Here is a 19,569-nt window from a genome sequence, read left to right as displayed (position 1 = left end):
TTATCTTGGTGCAATAACTAAGTGATGAAATAACAGTTCGAGCTGGTGCCTCTGTGGAGGGACCCAGAACAAAAGAAGCCCTGGGCTTTTATACCCTCACAGTCTAAGCAAGGGAAAGTGTGGTGGTCCTCGGCTCCTGCCATGTCTCCCGGTGCCCCTTCACTTGGCTGTGCCACAGGTCCGCTTGCCCTTTGTTGTGTAAAGTGTCAGCAGTTCACAGCCTCTTGCCTGAGGCTTCTGCTCCCCCAGAGCTCACCCTGCAGCTCCCACTGCAGGTGCTCACCGAGCTACCTGCATCAGATGTATTCCTCAACAGCATTCGTTTAACCTTCTTGGAGGAAGCATAAAGATGCAGTTTGAAAGGGCTCTTCTTACTGCTCTAGGACCATGTAGGGCTTTCAGTAAAACACAAAAGACATAAAACCTAAAATTTCTTCGGTACTGCAAAAGCAAGAGTGGGCAGAGCTTCCTCTGAAATAGATCACTTCTGATTTGCACGGTGGTAGTTCTGACCAGATTTATCACTTCATCTGAAAGTAGGATGATGAGTGCAGCTGGTATCTCAACTCCTGGGCAGGATCACTCATCCCTACCCTCCATCAGCATACAGAATTCCCCCCCCAGCAGCACTCATGTATCTTATTTCAATGACTTATAAATAATCATGTTCTTTTAGCTGCAAATTAAGTGGGTAATGATTGATGTTTTTTCTGGGCAGCATATTGATATATTATTTACAGTTAATGCTGCTAATATTGGTGGTGTTTGTGAGTTTTGGGGTTTTTTTGGTTTGTTTCTCCCCCCCCCCAACCTGTATTTGTAGGGATGCCATAGAGATATCTTTTTTAATGGTTCATTTGGTAAGATTTCCTTGTCATCTCTTTCTCCTTGGACTGTTGGTAGAAATTTTCTTCCCACCATTAATTACAGGCATCCCTGAAGGATACTAATTGTTTTATGTATGTGCATTTCCTTGAAAATATAACTAGGTTACTTTAACAACCAGCTGTATGTTTCAGAGAACAGATATATTATTTTTTTTTGAAGTCTCTCATCTCCAGAGACAGGAACAGTGATCTTGAACCTTATCTTAGGTAAAAATCAGTGGATCTTTACTTATTTGTATATGTGTTTCAAATATACTCTTCTGTTCCATAGAGTTCTTTTTATTGTAGTGCTTAACCAAATCAGAGCATCCATTTTGGCCATTATAATTAATGACTGCCCCTCCTACTGCATACCCATTGAATGACTGTGCAACTGTGCCCTCATTTTGTAGTAACATGGATATAATAATTTTTGTGGCTCCATCCTTTGATATTTAGTGTTGTATGGTGAATTTTTTTGGGAGTCCACATTGCAAATTGTTGTGGGAGCAACTTCCCTGTTCTGTTGGCCCCTGGGTGCAGGGACTGTACCTGTCAGCAAACTGAAACATTCCTGCTTCATGAATGAGACAGCCAATTAGTAGTATTTAAGACAAACCAATTAATAATATTTATTATGGAGCAGTGTCAGGCATGCTCATTAACACCATTCTGTGCTAATAGGAGCCCTCAAACCTTTGTCTCCTTTTGCTTTCAGGCATGTTTTGCCATGCAGAGAACACAACACTGCTCAGTTCTCATCTCTCTCGCAGGTGCATTTACACTCCTAATTCAAAACTGTGGCCAAAACTTTCCTCTATGTTCTGAAGTTGGATTATTCCTGAGCTTTTATGTGTGCCTAACTGAAGGTATTCTTTTTCAGTGTTGTGTATTCTGTGGAGGCAGAAGAAGTAGTGATGTGCAGTATCTTCTCTTATGCCTCCCTGCCATCCACAGCACACCCCAGGGTGGAGGAAAGCAAACTGTGTAGTGTTTAGTGTTCTGCATATATCACAGGTCTGAATGTGGTGTTCTCTTATTTAATGTGTCCTTTTGCTCACTAAGGAATAGCTACACCTCACTTAATTAGTTTATCAAGACAGACTGTACATTATTATTTATAAACTCAGTTGCTTTGGGATAATGATGCTGCTGCATTTTCAGTGAAATGGAAAAAGTTCCGAACATTATGTTCACATATATATGTGTGTGTGAGACACACAGGTTTTTCCCATGCCCCTTGTCTTCAGATACTACTAATTTTCTGTTCTGTTCTGGCAGTGTACAAAATAGTGTGCCCTGGAGACAACAGGGCTATGGAGGTTAATTCCTGTCCTTTGCCAGCCCCTTGGAATCTGTTTTGATTTGGAAAATAGGAGGGAATGAAGCTGTGGGAAATGGTGTTTCTGTCACTGGTTAGAGAAAGAGCTACCTTGAAAATTATCATGTAGGCTAATACACACATCGTGTGAATCCAGAGTATGAGAAGACATTCACCAATGTGCTGTAGTTTTCCCCACTAACAAAAATAAACAATGCAGTTTCAATGCCATTTCCTAACTTTTGGACTAGTCCTTGGCTTCCTTCCCAAACAACCCTGTGAACTCTGAGCTGAGGATGTCCTTCATTCCCTCTGCCCATGTGGTTTGTTCTGGCTACTGGATCTTTTTTCAGTTCTGGGAGATGCTGCATCTCCCTGTTTCTCAGCCAGATTAATTTCTTGTGTCTCCAGAGGTCATAGTGCTTGGAGCAGAGTGCTGAGTGCCTGGTCAGAATGTTATAGCTTGGAAGAAGGCAGATGATGAATTTCCAGGCTATTTCTACTTTAGAGTTTTGCTTTTGTTTCTTTGTTTTGTTTATTTCCCCCCTTTTTATTGTTATATCATCATTGGGATTTGTTAGTTTTTCTCTCTGAACTCTGTTCCTATATATAAGTAATGTTTTCAAAAAATTCTCCCAGATCCCACGAATGGGAAACCGTGAAGCAAGATTCTCCTGTGTTTACATAGCCTGGTTTTGAGGAAACAGTAGCCAGTCTTTCCCTTGTATTGTTTTTATGTGGGCACTCATGCACACAGGAGGATGAAAAGCACGACCATTGTGTCAGTGCAGCACAGAGAACAGTGAAATACTGACTGTGCAGGACTTGAGAGTCAAACATCCACTCGTGAGGTTTGTGTTTACAGCACACGTGGTTTGTGTGCTCCATAGTGCTACTGGAATGTACAGGATAATATAAAGGCATGACTGATAGAGGAGGGAACACTTGTTTACTGGGATTCATGTAGGAACACTGTTGTAGTTTTAATAGTAGAACGCCAACAGTAATGGAAATGAAATAATGATATTCTTATTGCTTATATTATTTTGGGAATAAGTGTTGAAGGATAACGTTGATTGAATCTTGTTTGTTTTCAAGCTTTTTAAATGGTGAGACAGTTTCATATGCAGACCACAGGATTTTGCAAAATACATAAGTATTTGTGAATATATTCTAGAGCAATTCTTTTTCCTTGCAGCCTTTCTTACCACACTGCACATCGTGACTACTTTGCTGCTTTCTTGCCTTCTTTTCCTTTATGTAATATGTAGAGGATTTGTTTCTTCCTGCTATCTTAACTTTTTTCCTTGTTGATATTAAAGCATAAATTATTCCTAATGCAGTTCTTCCTGAAACATTCATTGTGCACGGATAGGCTTAGCAGAGGTGGGATCACCAGGGGAATGGATGACTCAGGCTTTTACACACTGACTCAACAGTCACAACGAGTAGATTCATATACTTTTGGCATGTAAGTACAAGCTGTCACTTCATTTCCCTGAGTTCTGTTGATGGGTTTTTCCAGAATTAATTCAAGCATAGTGAAGTATTGAAAAGTAAAGTGACCTACGTATGTGGTGTGTTTGGGTGTAGGTTATGATGGAAAATGCGCTGATGTTGTTACCCGCTGTCACAGTGTTACATTTGCAGTTAAGAAAACAGCCTTAGCATGCCTTTCATGGTTGTATTTTCCTCAGTTTCTTTTTGAGTAGTGTGCCAATAATGCCTAACAGATGTGTTTAAATGTATAACATATACTGGTCTAACACATACTGGTCTTCTGCTTTCACAGCCATGTGGTGTTTCACAGTGTCCGAATAGTGTTGACTGTGTTTTTGAGAAGACCTAAGATTTTCAAAGATACTGCCAATAAAATAGTTCAAAGGGCAATCATGCAGCATGGAGCTGTGAAACTTGTCAGGCTGCGAACAGGATATAGCAAGCTTCTGTTCTTTGACATCAGCTTAAAAGTAGTCCCTGTGTTTTGTTAAACATTTCACTTGGGCTGTTTTTGAGGGAAGTGATGCACTGTGGCTTAAACTGACAAATTCTGTGTCACACCAGATCGTCAGTTCTCTACCAGGAATAACCTTGTTGAATATCCTGTCTCTGACTGACAGGTTAGTTGTGAACAGCAGTTGCCCAATGTCACAATAGAGATAAATAATGCTATCATTGAAGTAGATGCAGGTTTCATTTAATTTCATTTGTCCTTCTGTGCTGGAGTCTCCCGAAGAGTTCTGATGCTTTCTGCTGATCCTCCCCACCAGAGATATGCAGAGGAGTTATCTTCCTGTCAGTTCTATCCAGAGAAATTCAAGATCATGCTGCGAAGCCGCCTTTTTACAGGAAAAATGATCTAATGACTGGATTGCCTTACTGTCACAAAAATGAATTGTCTCCTATGCTCAGATATCACCAAGATGGTGACCACTTAGTGCAAATCTTCTTCCTATTGTTAAAAGTTTCTCAATAGGATAAAAGCCTGTGCTCTTGGCAGCTAAAAGATTTAGTCACATCTAGATAACGTATTTGAGACATGGCACAACTGAATCTGTTATTTGTAGGGGCTTTACCTCCATTCATCACGCATTAATACTTTTTATGAGAGTTCAGCTGTAGGGTTCCTGCCAGAGTCACTGGTGGTGTTTTTGGGGGGCATCTAATTTTGTTTTTACTAAGTTTCTATATGTCTCTGCTTTTCCTTTTCTGTGTATTCCATTAAATTGTGAGCTGGCTAACCTTCCTTTGTGGTGGGTGTGAAAAGTTTGACTATATCTCTGCGTTCCAGCTTCTGATTGTGAACGTGAGCTCTCTTGCCATTCCTCTGAAACTGTGCTTTACTGTGCTGTCTTCTAAAAACATGACTACAGAGTGCAACGTTTAAGGATTGTGTGGTGGCGTAAGATCAGGGTTTGTGGGGGAAATGGCTGTATCTGGAAATTTCGCTGCATCCGTGCTCAGCTTTTAGAAAGGACATAGTTCAAATAGGTGGGTGTCTGTCTAACCTTTTGTGCTTTAGTAACTGTATTTCAGTAAATCTACTCACATAATTCTTCAGGTCATGTCAAGTAGTGCTAATATTTAGTCATTTTAATAGTGGGGTCAGTCTTAGTAGGAAGGAATTGATGGCAACTTGCTATTTGAGTCTGGTGCTCTTCCATAAGCTGTTTCATAAAGATTTCATCATGCACAAACTTTTATGCTTATCCCATTTTTTCCACCAAATTATCACAGGATCAGTTTGAGACTATGTACCAAGAGATTTAATTGGCAATTTGGACTAAAGCAAACACTTGAAATTATTCTCTGAAGGTTAGATTTAATTGTTTCCTTGTCCCTTTTAACTGTTACAAAAGAGTGGAAAAAATGCTTCAGCCAGTTTTCCTTTTATTTACGCAAACAGCAGGTTCAAGCCCAAAGGAAAAAAAAGGTATAAACCAAGCTGAACTGGCCTTTTGTATGTATCAGAGCTTTTCTAGCTTGGCTTCTCGTCACACCAAGTTTGCTTGCTGTGAGGATAATCTGCCTCACCTTTTAAAATGTTAAAGGTCAGCCTCACTTGAGGAAGCCCCTGGTTGGCAGTGACTCCTAGAAAATATCCTCAGCTCTTTCTTGACAATTAACCTCTCTGAAACTGCAGGCTATTCTTTGCTTCCCTCAGGCTTCGAAGATCCCAGTGTAGTTTGTTGCACTGTGGAAAGCACTGGGCAGATCCCACCACAGTGTTCACTGTTGCATATTCCTTAGTGAAGAATGGAAGGTGGGTGGGTTTTGCTTTAAAGCCAATGCATGCCCCACTACTCACATGTCCCTTCTGCAGAGCAGCTAATGGTGCATTTATTTCTTTCCTCCTCCTTTTTCTTTGGTACTTTCATCCTTTCAGTTAGAAGGCACAAGGTGTGTTAGTCTAAAAAATGAACTCAGTCACCTGCCTGACTCTGAGCCCAGGATAAAAACGAATCATTAAACAAGAACTGAATTTCTCTATTAGGTAGAATGAGTTTTAATAATGATGCCATGTAGGCAGAATACAGTTATTCTCATTTACATGCCAGTCACTGACAAAAGAATTGGTTATTTTGCTGTCTGCTTTTAGGTATGTAGATTTATACCCAATGACTTGTTCTGCTAAGAAGTTCATACTGTAGTAACAGACTGTATAAACTAACCCAATCACTGATAGCAATTAGCTGGTTTAGAATGTGTTTAAAATGGTCATGTAACTGTGAAAATTGTCAGACAAGAGAGGATCAAGTTAGGCTGCTAAGAAAGATTTTTTTTTGGGCAAATTAAAGGAGTGCTTCTGTAAAATAAACTACTATTGCAGCGCGTGTAAGTGTGTGCGTATGCGCACGCACGTTCATATAGTGGAGCCCGTGAGCCTCTGGCAGGGAGCTTTGCAGAAGCTGCAAGTATTTTTAGTGGAAACGAGATCTCAGTTCAGTTCTGCAGCATGTGACTTCCTATTTCTGTAAGTTACTTCCAAGGGACTTCCTCTGTTAAATCGACTTGTCTCTGGAGATTTAATCTGGAGCCGGAGCATGGTCTGCTTTGTCCTGTGCCTGTGACAGCTTTTTCCCAGAGTTTTCTTTTGAACATTTTGTTTTTATTTTGTACTGTCTCCAGCATGCAAGGATCTAGTGGCTGCTACCCGTGATCGGAAGCTGAATACGTTTATACAAGTCTCAGTGGTGCATCCAGCAGAGCACATTTTGACGAGGTATTCAAGCACTGAAATCGTGGAGGTGAGACTTTCTTATTCAATTAACATGTTGATTAATGAATTGCTCATTTCTTCTTTAGAAAGTGAATGAGAAATAAAACAAGTCAGTGCACAGTCTTAGGTAGGGCAAGCACACTCTGGCAGTTAGTAAAGCATACCTAAGTGTTCCGTAGTTCTTGGCATTTAACCAGGATAAACAGAAATTAACTTGGCTTTTCATGAAAGCTCTGTTGTTCCAAGTAGAGGCATGGAGAATATTCCAGTTCTCCAGACATAGGTTTAGAATGAAACAGGGAATAGTTGCTCTCATGAAGGGACAATGCAGTGCAAAGTAAAACTGAATTAAGAGTAGCAAGGAGTTTGTGAAGTATTTTTAAATTGCAGGAGAACATAGGTGTGTTGTGTGATCTGTTATCCAGTTTGTTCCTTGTTCTATTTTTTTCCATTAGAGAGTTGATGCTTTTGCAATTTGAAAAATACTACCCTACTTCTATAACTTGGGAAAAGAATGTGTGTACATAATGTCTGTGACTTTATATAAAATAATTAGCAACTTGCATCACGTATTACAACAGGCTGTCTGAGGCTGCTCTGCTAGTCCTCGCATTGCCCTGTAAGCATCAGTGTCAGAAACAGCAGAAAATGGTTCAGAGAAAATTAAGTATGAGCAGGCAATGTAGGTGTAACTTGCTTAACTTACCAGAGAGACTCATTAAGAACAGGGAAGGCTTGTGGTAAACACACACATGCGATTTCGCCAAAGGCTTGTTTTAACTGTTGAATACAATGAGAATGTTTCATGAGCTCTTTGTGTGATTTACTTTTAACCAACTACTAATTAAATTATTATGCTTTCAGCCCTCAACCATCCTGAAACTGCTTAATTCAAATATCATGTATCTGATCAGGATGCTTCATTGCAGACTGTCTGGAATGATGTCGTGCAGAAGATGGAATAGATATTTTTTTTTTTATTTTATAGAAGTTGATTCATTATCTAACACAATGTCCTAGATCTCAAAGCATTTCTGAATTTGTTTTGTCAAGGCTCTCATCTTTGTAGTTAAATTTTGGAGGAGAGGAAGGCAGGGGCAGAAAGTTATTTTCTTTAAGATAAATTATCTTTATCATGCACAGGCCTTTTTTTTTACTTAATAGAAAATTTAAGGATACGTAAGCCTCTGGTAATCTTTGGAAATTAAGTATAATTAAACATTAAAAAATTATAAACAACATCTTGTATGATTCATGTAATTGTATATCTGAAGCTATGATATAGTTACTTCTGTGTACAGCTTTTAGATATAAATCATAATGTTAAAAAGCACAGGAATGTTAATTTACTGCACTTCTACCTAAAGAGGGGTATTTTAATCCCTGCTCCACTAATCAATATCCTTAATGTAATACAGAGAGTCTCTGTAGCATTTATATGGACCTATTATTTGACTTAATGAAGATGACTCTATTTTGTATGTGCGTGCAAATTATATCTTTAGTTCATTGAAATTAAGATGAAATTGTGGTACTTTCAGAAAGTGTCGTGGGAGTAAGAAAGGGTTTGGTTGTTACAGGTTGTATTCCAGATACTGATATCTGCTGCTGAGCTGTTTAAAGACATGTTGCTAGGCTCTGTTTCAGCAGCATTTATCTTTTACAGTTAAAGAACTTTGCAGAAAGTTGTTGTGGTTTTGTTTGGGTTTTGTTCGTTTGTTTGTTTGTCTTTAAAATTTCCTGTCAAAGTTTTAAACTTGTCTGGTTTCCTTATTGATTGGGTAGCAATACTTATCTGTTCCCATCTTTCTGCTGTAGACAGCTGACATCTTTTGGGTTTCTGTACCTCCACACTGACATACTACACATTGCACAGCTGTTACCTTACTGAATGTTTACTCATGTTACACAGGGTACAAGAGATCCACTGTTTTTGACTGGTGTGACATTCCCACCGGAATACCCCATCTATGAGGAGACTAAAATAAAACTGACAGTCTATGATGTCAAAGATAAATCTCAAGACACGGTAAGTGCTTTGCCTCATTTCTTCTCCGAGTCTTACCAAGGAAGATTTTTCTTGCCATGTTGTTCCTTGGCTCTTTTTGGCAAGTTTGCAAATTGGGGAAATAGGTTGATATAGAAATTGGTTGATATAGAAATTGGTTTTGTTGTTCTTTTGTGCTGAAAATCTACTTTATCTTTTGTTGCTATATTAGAGAATAGAGAAAGAGAGCCATGCACTTAAGATGAACACTTTGCTATTGGCTTTTTAGTTGGTTACGTGAATCAACACAGGTATTCTTGGCAAACAAAAATTGCTCTTGTGTGCTTTTTGAGGGCAGAGAACATATGGAATAGACTGAGATAACACCACTGTAAATAATTTTTCAGAAATACGTTTCTGATAGTATTTTACTTATATGCCCAAACCAGAATGACAGTAGAGCCTGTAACCTGATGTTTGAGAGAGATAATGATATTTTAATTTAATCTCTTGTGTGGTGAGTGGCTTTTCTGTGGCTGCTGCTATTATTGATTTGTAACAGTCCAAGCTGTACCGTGTCACTGCTAAAGGTGAATCCTTTGGGGTGCTGGTGTTGTACATTTTTGGATACAGAGTCAGCTCTTTATTCTTGGAAAGTTATGCACTTGAGATGATATATGGAGGTCAGTGGCACTATTTGAATGATTTAACTGCCAAATACAGACCTTGAGTGCCACTTTATGTGCTCCAGGTGATCTAAGACAGCCTTACAGATCTAAATGTCATTATAGGACCTACAGGAGAACTGTTTTTCTTCTGTGGCATCTGGAGTCCAGCTGATAGTTTTCCCTTGGGCATCAAGAATGGCCCTTGACACCTGTATTTAATTAGCTGAATTGCTCTTTATGTATCTGTAATTGGCACCCAGTATGATTAAAGACTGTTCAAGCTTATGTCATGACTGTATATGTGTTCATTATCTATAAGAAGGAAATCAGAGGTATAATTTACGACTTGGGACTGTCTTTGAACTGTGTACAAAAGTGAAGTTCTACGTTTAGAGAACTCTTAAATTTTTTTTTTTATAGAAAATAGTGGATATATTTGTTTAAATTTTCAAGCTTTTTGAGAAAACAGGTTGGTTCTGTCTTCTCACTGTGCTTTTTCTGTGTAAGAATAACGGGGAAAGGGCATTACCATGCATTTTCACAAGGTATTTGTTTTAGTTTTTGGTTAAGGATTAGGCTACAGGGGCTTAAAATGGGGTCTGCTGTTTATTTAATAGAGTTGTCAACTCTGAACAGCTAACAAGAATTGAGTGAATGGTGTTTGATTTTCTCCATTCCCTTCCAGTTTCATTGTGACTGACAGATGATGGAAAATAATACCATATCTGTAAGGGAAAAAAATGGACTTCATAGAGCTGTTCCTGTACTACTACTTTTCTAGTTGCAAGCTTGTTACAGAGGAGAAGATCTAGCCTAGAGAATGAATATAGTTTGATAAGCTTTTTGCAAGCCTGTAAGAACTTTTTATAACTGTTCCTTACGATTGTAGTACAGGACTAGAGTGTCTCCCAGAGAATCCCATTAACATAGCTCGTAAGTCATGTGAGAGAATACCTTTCCTTTATGTCATAGCATTTATATCATTCCTATGTGAAACATTCTAGATCTACAGTTTATAACTACCTTTTTGTAGGGCAAATATTAATCCCATCTCTGGTTTATGTTCATTGAGTGTTTTACTATTCAGGCATTTTAAAGCTGCATGTAGGTACGAAAAAAAATTAGATAAACTCTAAGATTTAAATGAAGGTGGACTGCAGCATGTGTGAATGACCCCAGGCCATCCTGGTTGCAACTTCATTTGTGGCAATATTTGGACTTCTACTTACATCCTAGAATGTCAGCAACAATAAAACTAATAGCTTGGCTTTCTTACCTATAATTGGAAGCTATTGCACTATCTATTAGTTTGGGTGACTTTTTTTGAGCCTGGATGTTTATATATATTCATAAAAGTCAGGTTGAATGAGCTATAGCTTGATACCCTTGCCAGCATAACTGCAACTGGACAGACCTCAATGCTTGCTTCATGACCCAAGAGATGGGTTGTGTCCCTTTGACATTAACACTGCTTCAAGTGCTGTGGCTTCACTCTTCTGATTATCCAGGCTACAGTAAAGCTGACTTTCTTGTTCCTTAAAAGCTGCTGCCACAACTGATGGCTGCAAAATGTAGCCCTACCGTTCCTCCAAACAGAGGAACAGATAAAACTTGGGGGTGGAGGGGAATCCAAGGTTATTAGGTATGCCCTGGTCTTCTGGGCTATGCTTTCAGGTCAATCACCAGCTCATATAATTGAGCATTTAGGGCAGAAATAACCCTTGTATCTGACTGCAAAACATTTTGCAGAAATTGGGCAAAAAGCTGCAGTAATAATTCCCTCAACATCAGGGCTGTACTACTGGTTGCTCCCATTAATAAGCTCAAAGCAGCTAATATCCCTTGTCACAAATAAATACTTTAACTTGTCTTATTTCTCTTGTAATAAAATGAAACTATGGGAAGTGAATTCTGTGCATTAATTAAATTCAGCAGGATTTTACTGCCACAAATAGTAGACTGTAGAGAAGGCAGGGAAAGGGCAGTTGGTACATCACAGGGTAAAGCATTTTCTTGTTTGTTGCCTAAACCAGGCTCCGTCTATACAAGAGAATTATGTCTCATTTTCAAACCTGCTGGATTTTTGTTATAATACAAAAATAATTAAATATTGCTTGATTTGTGCACACAGGTCATAAATGCTGAAGTGAAGGGGGATGCTGACATGTTATTTATTGTACTCTTTAAAAAAAGATTTTAATAGCTTTGCAGTGCTGGTATTCCTGAACCAGAAAGTAGATAGTTAACTTCACTCTTGCCTGTCATTTAACTTACATTATGTAAGAAGTGTGGTTTAATTATATTGAAGTACTGTGCAGCTGGGATCACATTCACCGTGCTTGACACACTGAATGTTCTGACTGCACTTTTCACTTTTTATGCATCTCTGTCTGATGTTCATCATAATTATGTCTTGGCTGTGTCAGGCTTTCTGTAACTGAGGTTTTCAATATTATGAAACAGATTTTTTTTTTTTGCTTGTTTGTTTTGACTAGTCTACCTAGTTGATCAAGGGAAGCCAGTTGATGTAATGATTTTGGATTCAGTAAAGCTTTCAATACTGGCTCTCAAAGTATCCTTCTTGACAACACATGGTTGGATAAACACGTCATGTAGTGGGTGAGCAATTGCTCATGGGTCGAGCACAGTCGGTACTAGTGAATAGGGTAACATCTGACTGGTGACCTGTCGCTTGTGGGGTTCCACAGGGCTCTATTTTGGACCTTGTGCTTTTCAACATCTTCATAAATGACTTGGATGCAGGACTGGAAGGGACACTAAGCAAGTTTGAAGACGAGACAAAAGTGGGAGGAGCTGTTGACTCCCTCAAAGGACGGAGGCCCTGCAGAGAGACCTCAACAATTAGACGGCTGGGCAATCACCAACCATATGGAGTTCAACAGGGGACAGTGCTGAATTCTGCACCCTGGATGTATGGACAGACTGGAGAATTAGATGCTGGAAATCAGTGCTGGGAAAGACACCTGGGGGTCCTGCTCAGTGGCAAGTTGAATATGAGTCAGCAGTGCCCTGGTTGCCAGGAGGGCCAACTGTGTCCTGGGGGCATCAGGCAAAGCATCACCAGCTGAGCGAGGGAGGAGATTGTCCCGCTCTGCTCTGCACTGGTGTGGCCTCACCTTGAATATTGTGGCAGTTTTGGGCACCACAATATAAGAAAGATATTAAGCTAATAGACAGTGTCCAAAGGAGGGCCAGAAGGATGGTGAAGGGCCTTGAGGGGAAGCCATGTGAGGAGCAGCTGAGGGCACTTGGTCTGTTCAGCCTGGAGGAGACTGAGGGGAGACCTCACTGGAGTTACAACTTCCTTGGGAGGGGGAGAGGAGGGGCAGGCACTGATCTCTTCTTTGTGGTGACCAGTGAAGAACCTGAAGGAATGGTCTGAAGTTGTGTCAAGGGAGGTTTAGGTTGGATATTAGAAAAAGGTTCTTCCCCCAGGGGGTGGTTGGGCACTGGAACAGGCTCCCCAGGGAAGTGGTCACAGCTCAAAGCCTAACAGAGTTCAGGAAGTGTTTGGACAATGCTCTCAGGCACATGGTGTGATTTTTGGAGCTGTCTTGTGCAGGACCAGGAGTTGGACTTGATGATCCTGATGGGTCCCTTCCAACTGAGCATATTCTGTGATTCTAAGTGATTGGTTACTGTAAGTTTTCATGTAAATAGAAACTTCTAATAAAGACTAGGCTATTTCTACTTTACTTTGATATAGTTAGAACAAAGAAGTTAAAGTGTTTATGAAATATAATTTAAATATATCCAGTGAAACCATGCATACAAAACAGCGGGTAATGCCATATTATGAAAAATGTACAGTGACATCTGTTCCTACATCACAAAGATTTTCTTCCTATGTTGCCATGAGCAAATTTATGTTTAGCTGACTTGAGCTACACAGTTTTTAAGATTTTAGATAGTTGGATTTTGTCGTAATGCTGGGGCTGTGCCTGTTCTTTAAGTCATTGTCCAATAAGATCAGAATTACAGGCTTGTAAGCTGTACAAATATTACCTCTGCACTACTTTTGCACAAGAGTACTGTTCTTATCTTTCTTATAGGCATGCAGGTTTTCCCAGTTTGGTCTAGCAAGTTTTAAAGCTGTGAAAATACTGCTTAGCACATGTCAGGTATCACTGCCACATAACAGATCCACAGCAAATAAAGAACTGATGAATTTGGGTTACAGTAAGAGGAGGGAAATCTTAGTGACTAATTTGGGAGGCAGCAGTCTTTGTTGTGTATTTAGAGTATATATGCATGTCCTGCAGTAAGCGTTCTGAACTTCATTGAGTAGAGCACTGTGGGTATGTTTTTAAACAAGTACTGACCATGTAACTGTGGTGAGGCTTTTGTTTGCTTGTTTCCCAAGATTGGTTCTTTTGTTGCTGCATCTACATCTGATTTGTGTTTGTTTAATGCAGTTAGACCTACAGCTTAAATTCTTGCTACACTGGCTTTTCTGTCTGTAAAGCAGGTATGAAAATGTTTGCATCTTGTATGGTGGGATTGTGTTTGTTTTAATGCAACAAGACCTTGAGGTAAATGCTGTTTTAATGTTCTGGTATGACATGCAGTGGGTTGTGCCTCCTCCTTTAGATCCACACTTGATAAGTTCTGGAAGCAGAGGATAGGAGCAACTTTCTGTACCTGGTGACAACTTTCTGTATCTGGTCTGTGCATCACCCCTTCAAAAATAATCTCCTTTGGTTGGATATAATTGCTGGAGTTCACATGTGATACTGAAGATACAAAAAACTACTCTAATGTTATCTCCCGAGGGCAAAGAGAAACTGAATGTATACAAGACAGTTGAAATATTACACATTCAACAGGCTGGTCTTGCATTTCTTACTTCCCAAATTTAATCATTGAGAATAACGTTAGATTAGTTCCATAATTTTAGGAGTAATGGGGACAGAAGTTCTGTTTTGGATATGGAAACATATGTTATGAAGTGACAATTTTAGATTATTTAAATTACATGTCTTTCAACTGTTGAGGTTTGAATCTTCTATTAAACTTGCTCACTAGGAATGAAAATTTGCAAAAGGTTTTGCCTTGTGTGTCTTTTGATATTGCAAGTATCCCTGTTAAAATTGAATCCCACCAGGGTGAGTGGAAAATGAAGCCTGTTCATCATGACAAGAGGCATTTTGAGATCAGTCGTGAAGCCAAATCTGAAGTGACAGCGTTCCGCGTTCCCTCGTGGGCATCGATCTGTCACAACACCACCACGCAGTTTAGTGTGGTTTGCCCTCTCTGCTGAAGAGACACAAGGCTTGAGTATTTGGAATATTAGGAGCACTCCAAAGGAGGGCGTGAAATGCATTAGCAGAGATAAATATGAAATCTTGCACATCACCTTCCTGCACTCTGCCTGTACAAGAGTGCACTTAGTCTCCTTGCTCTTGTGAACATTAAAACTACTGAAGCTGTTTTTCTTCAAAAATTGAAGTGATGTTGAAAGGTCTCTACTTTGTTTGAAGAAAAAGCCACTTAAGTCCTCCTTTTCGAAGTTCTGTTCACTGCCATCTCTGCAGGATTTGCAGAGAAATGTTGCCTTAAATTAGAAACTCTTATTACCACATTCTTCTTAATAGAGCAGTACTGTACAGTACTGCAGTCCTACCCACAGACATACTTGCAATAAAGCTTTAGATATTTGTGATTCTCTCCGAAATCATCTATTTTTTTTTCACAAATATATACCTGATGATAGATTTAGTTTTCTTTTTGCAACAAACTAGATATTCTTACTAAGCACCATTATTAGAGATCTTGAGGGAGAATGGAATGTTTTTCATTCTTTCAGACACATTCATGTGGAATTTACCTAAAGCAATACTGTCAGTCTTTCTCACTAATTTTTAAAAGTCCTGGATACTTTAAGGGAAATTCAAACTGCTGACTTTCCTTTGGCTTATATTGAAATAAAACCTTTCTTTGAAGTGGCTGAGGGTACAAAAAGGTTTCATATATCTTAGTGTATCTGTAAGAGAATTGAGGATAAGTGTCAAGACCGAGAAAGTTACAGGTATAGACTTAAAGTCCATTTGTAGCCTTACTGCTTTTCGCGCCTTGCCCTTGAAAATTCAATGGGAGGATTTGGCTTTGCAAAAATCTTTCTCCCTTTGAAAGCATCCTACTTTTTCTCCTACCCTTTTATTAATATTTTTCTCCTCGAGGAGAGGCAAACTCCTCCCTATTGCTGTATCTTCAGGGAAAAATGTAACCTACTGTTCATTCATTTTCCATTTTCTTTTCCTTTTTTAACTACTCCGACAACCAAATGCTACTGCTGCCTCACATCAGGCAAAAAGGTTTGCTCTAAGAGGTGACATTTTGGAAAAGATTTGTACAACTACTTAGTGCTGAGACCGATGTTATTCTGTAAAAGTTTAAAGGGCTGCCTTGAAAATTGCTTAGAAAGAGGGAAACAATAAATGATAACATTTTCCTGAAGATTTTATTTTAACCAGCTGTGGATTTCACCGCTCTATCCCTCACTAGACCAACACAGAGCACATCAGCACAGTCTAACAAATCCAAGGTGGCTATTGCACTGCCCGTCATTTCTAATGATGACTTTTAGTGTTCAAGGGGCATGTGCCTACTCTAGAAGGCTGGGATGTTTTCCTCTGAAATAGGAAATATTTGTCTAATAGGAAATATTCACCTGCAGTGAATAGAGAAAGAACATGGCATAGTGTTCCTTTAGTCAGTGTGGAGCAAACCTGACTGTCAAAACATGACCTCCAGTTGAAGGATATGCTTCTGTCCTTTCAGAAGGTTGATCTACTTTCCTTCCCAGTGCCTTTGACCCTGGCATCCCCTGCACAAGGCACTGAAGGAGCTGCTTCTCAGGAGGGATGGCTGGTGCTGCCAGTAGGCTGAGTACTGCAGCCATCATGAACAGGCCAGGCACTGCAGGCATGGATTTCCTTAAACTAAATGCAGCAGCATGGAAATGTTTAAGTAACTTAAAGAATAAGCTTTGTTTGTTCTCATTGGCAATTTCATATTTATGATCAGGTGAATGATCAGTTCTTCCAGCTTAGGAGTCTGGGTACCCAAACAACTGGTCTTGCTAATAAACCCTGAGGCAAAAAAGGCACTATGTACCTCAGTCTTTTCCTCATCCTTTGTCATTCTGTGTGCTCTTGCATCCAATAAAGGTGGAGATTCTCCTTAGCCAAGGTGGCCTCCAACCATTGCATCACACACCAGTCCTTCCCTGTTCATAAGCAACAGGTCTAGGTGCCCTCCCTAGCTGGCTCACTCACCAGCTGTGTCAGGAATGCCTCTTCCACACACTCCAGGAACCTCCTGGACTGTTTCCTCTCTGCTGAGTTGTATTTCCAGCAGGTATCTGGTAAGTTGAAGAGAGCAAGGACTAGTGATAGTGAGACTTCTCCCAACTCCTTATAGAATATTTTCTCCACCTCTTCATCCTGATTGGGTGGTCTGTCTGTCTTGTTGGACTTCTCTTTGATCCTTACCTGTAAACACTCACCTGTAAACACTATCGTCAACATCATTAAACTCTAGACAATCAAAACTCTCCCTAAGACACAGGGCTACCCCCCACCACCTCTCCTTCCTTGCCAATCCCTTCTGAAAGGTTTATAGCCATCCATTACACCATTGCAGTTGTGCAAATCACCCCACCATGTTTCCACGATGGCAACTGTGTTGTCGTTTTCACACTGCACAAAGGCTTCCACCTTCTCCTGTTGCAGATGCTGCATGCACTGGTGTAGATGCACTTCAGCTTGGCTGTTGTTCCCAAAACCCTTCTGGGGGGAGAAGCCTGAATTCCTATCTGACTGTTCTCAGGTGCTTCCATGGATTCTAATACCTCAATAACCCTTGAATCTTTGCTGTCACATGGATCTCCATCCTCTATCTCCACTAGAATGACAGAACCTCAGGCTAACACAGAGCCCCTCAGGCTTTTGCGTGCAGCCCTCAGGTTTATCTCCAGTGAGCCTGGTTTTACCCCTTTCCCTCTTCAAATCTAGTTTAAAGTTGTTTCAATGAGCCCTTCTAATTCCTGTGTGAAGGCTTGCTTTGCTAGCTAACTCTTCCCATTGTAGATATTCATGTAAAATAGAAAGTACAGTATATTTAAAATCTAGTCCTTCAGTGGCAAAGTTATTTCTGCATAATATTGAATATATTTAGGTGCAATAAGGATTGAAAAGTTGAAAAGAAAAATATATGGAGCAGTGGCAAGTCTGCTTTTGCTTTTGTGTTATGAAAGCAGGCATTTAAAAACAGGTTGGAAACAGATTTTTCTTTTGAAGTTTTGGGATTTGTGTTCTGTGAAGTTGAAAACAGAGCAAATTCAACCTATTAGAACAGAATTTTTTCCCCCTCTACCATGCATCTCACAAAAGTGTCTTTTACAGTTAGGGATATGTTTGTACCAGTCAATGTTTACATTTGAATTTTTGTACTTAAAAACTAAAGCTGAGCAAATAATTCTATTTAAAAATTACATAAGAAACATGCTTTGAATGTAACATGAGACTATCTTGAGCAAGTTTTTGCTAGAAGAGCATAGCAAATTGCTCTGAGTGAACTAGTTTAATGTTTTGTATTATGCTGTATTTTAAATATTTGATGAATAAACATGAAAGACTTGTGTAATCATTTAGGGTTTCCAATGCTGTTAGAAATGCATGTATCATTGAATTTTACAGTAATCAAAGCCTCTTTATGTAATCATTATGCTATATTTTACAGAAACAAATTCCCATGTGGCTGAAATTCTCCATGCTTGACTTTCTTCATGCCAGAAATGAGGATTTTGTTTTGATCTGTTCTTTGTTTAGTCCTGTTCACCATGATCACGAAGGGATGGTGAAAAGCCTGTCTTCTAACATACATTTTTTTGTTTTGAGGATGTGTTTGCAGCTTTCGTAGTGATGGCTGGAAAGCCAGGAGAACAAAGGACAAACACAGTCTGTAGTGTGGTCAAAATTTAGTGCATTTAGTTCTCTCAAAATCTCAACATTATAACTGTGAATGGAGATTATTAACAGCAAAAATTGTGAACTGGAGGCTTCAGCGAAGAAAACATTGACCACAGTATCAGCTGCCTTGGAGTGCTATGGCACTTTGTGGTGTCTGAGGAACATTCCCTTTCACTGAGGAGTAAATTGACTTCCCTCACCTTTAATTTATTACTTATTGATGAGATCATTGATTACAACTAAGGATTCACTGGCACAGTGACATTAGTTATGTTTCTAGTTAGTCTTTTTGGTGGTTTTTTTTCAGCATTCTTCAGTGTTAAGAATTTGGTTAGGTTCCCCTCCCCCCTGCCCAGTTCTTTTTATCACAGTCATGGTATTTTTAAAGCAAGAATAGTGGAAGACTTTTATAGTACAATGCAGCTGTTGATGTTTATTCTTGCAGTCTTATTATCCTTAAATTCGTTGCCATATATGCAGTCTCAGTAATGTGAAATGAATAACCTGCAAGTCACAATTATCCAAACCACTTTAATAAAATTTCTTTTTTCTTTTTTTCCCTCCAATTCAGAGTAGGGAACAGTATGACTTTCTGTTTTACTGGGTTTTTCTAACCCAGCTTTCCCTGCAGGCTTCAGCACATTTCAGTAAGGCACAGCATTTAAAGCACAACCATTGTAATGCTTCATAGAGCTATGAAGGTAACTTAGTTTGGAGCAAAAAACAAAGATAACAATTAGCAAAGACTGTTCTGTCACTTTTGAATGTAAAACATATACTCCTGAGCCATCTTCAAGGGAAATTCAGAGGACTCTGGCTGAAGAGAAATGCGTTTTGTCTACAAGTTGATAAGCAGACGTGTTGTCCTACACATCAGGAATAGTAAAGGAATAGTACATTTGCACCACTTGCAGTGTATGTATTCTTGTGAGATGAGAAAAAAATTTTTTGAGTATGTGTGTATTACATTGCTCTGACTTGACAATCATTTCTGGTGGAGACTGAAGCCGTCTT

At 39.4% G+C, this 19,569-nt stretch overlaps 1 protein-coding gene across 2 annotated transcripts in view; it reads left to right on the top strand.

Moving 5' to 3' along the window:
- INPP4B (inositol polyphosphate-4-phosphatase type II B) overlaps positions 1 to 19,569 on the top strand; it is a 268,967-nt gene that overhangs the window by 93,317 nt on the left and 156,081 nt on the right. For both annotated transcript variants that reach the window (XM_018074089.2, XM_018074095.2), the window contains 2 exons: positions 6,817 to 6,935; positions 8,820 to 8,936. In XM_018074089.2, coding sequence (XP_017929578.1) covers positions 6,817 to 6,935; positions 8,820 to 8,936 — 236 coding nt within the window. The remainder of the gene's footprint in view (positions 1 to 6,816; positions 6,936 to 8,819; positions 8,937 to 19,569) is intronic.

Source organism: Manacus vitellinus, unplaced genomic scaffold (genome assembly GCF_001715985.3).
Source record: "Manacus vitellinus isolate BGI_N305 unplaced genomic scaffold, ASM171598v3 scaffold_0_pilon, whole genome shotgun sequence".
Lineage (NCBI taxonomy): Eukaryota > Metazoa > Chordata > Aves > Passeriformes > Pipridae > Manacus > Manacus vitellinus.
Note: the sequence above shows the minus strand (reverse complement) of the source record. Positions and strands in the feature narration are given on the sequence as shown.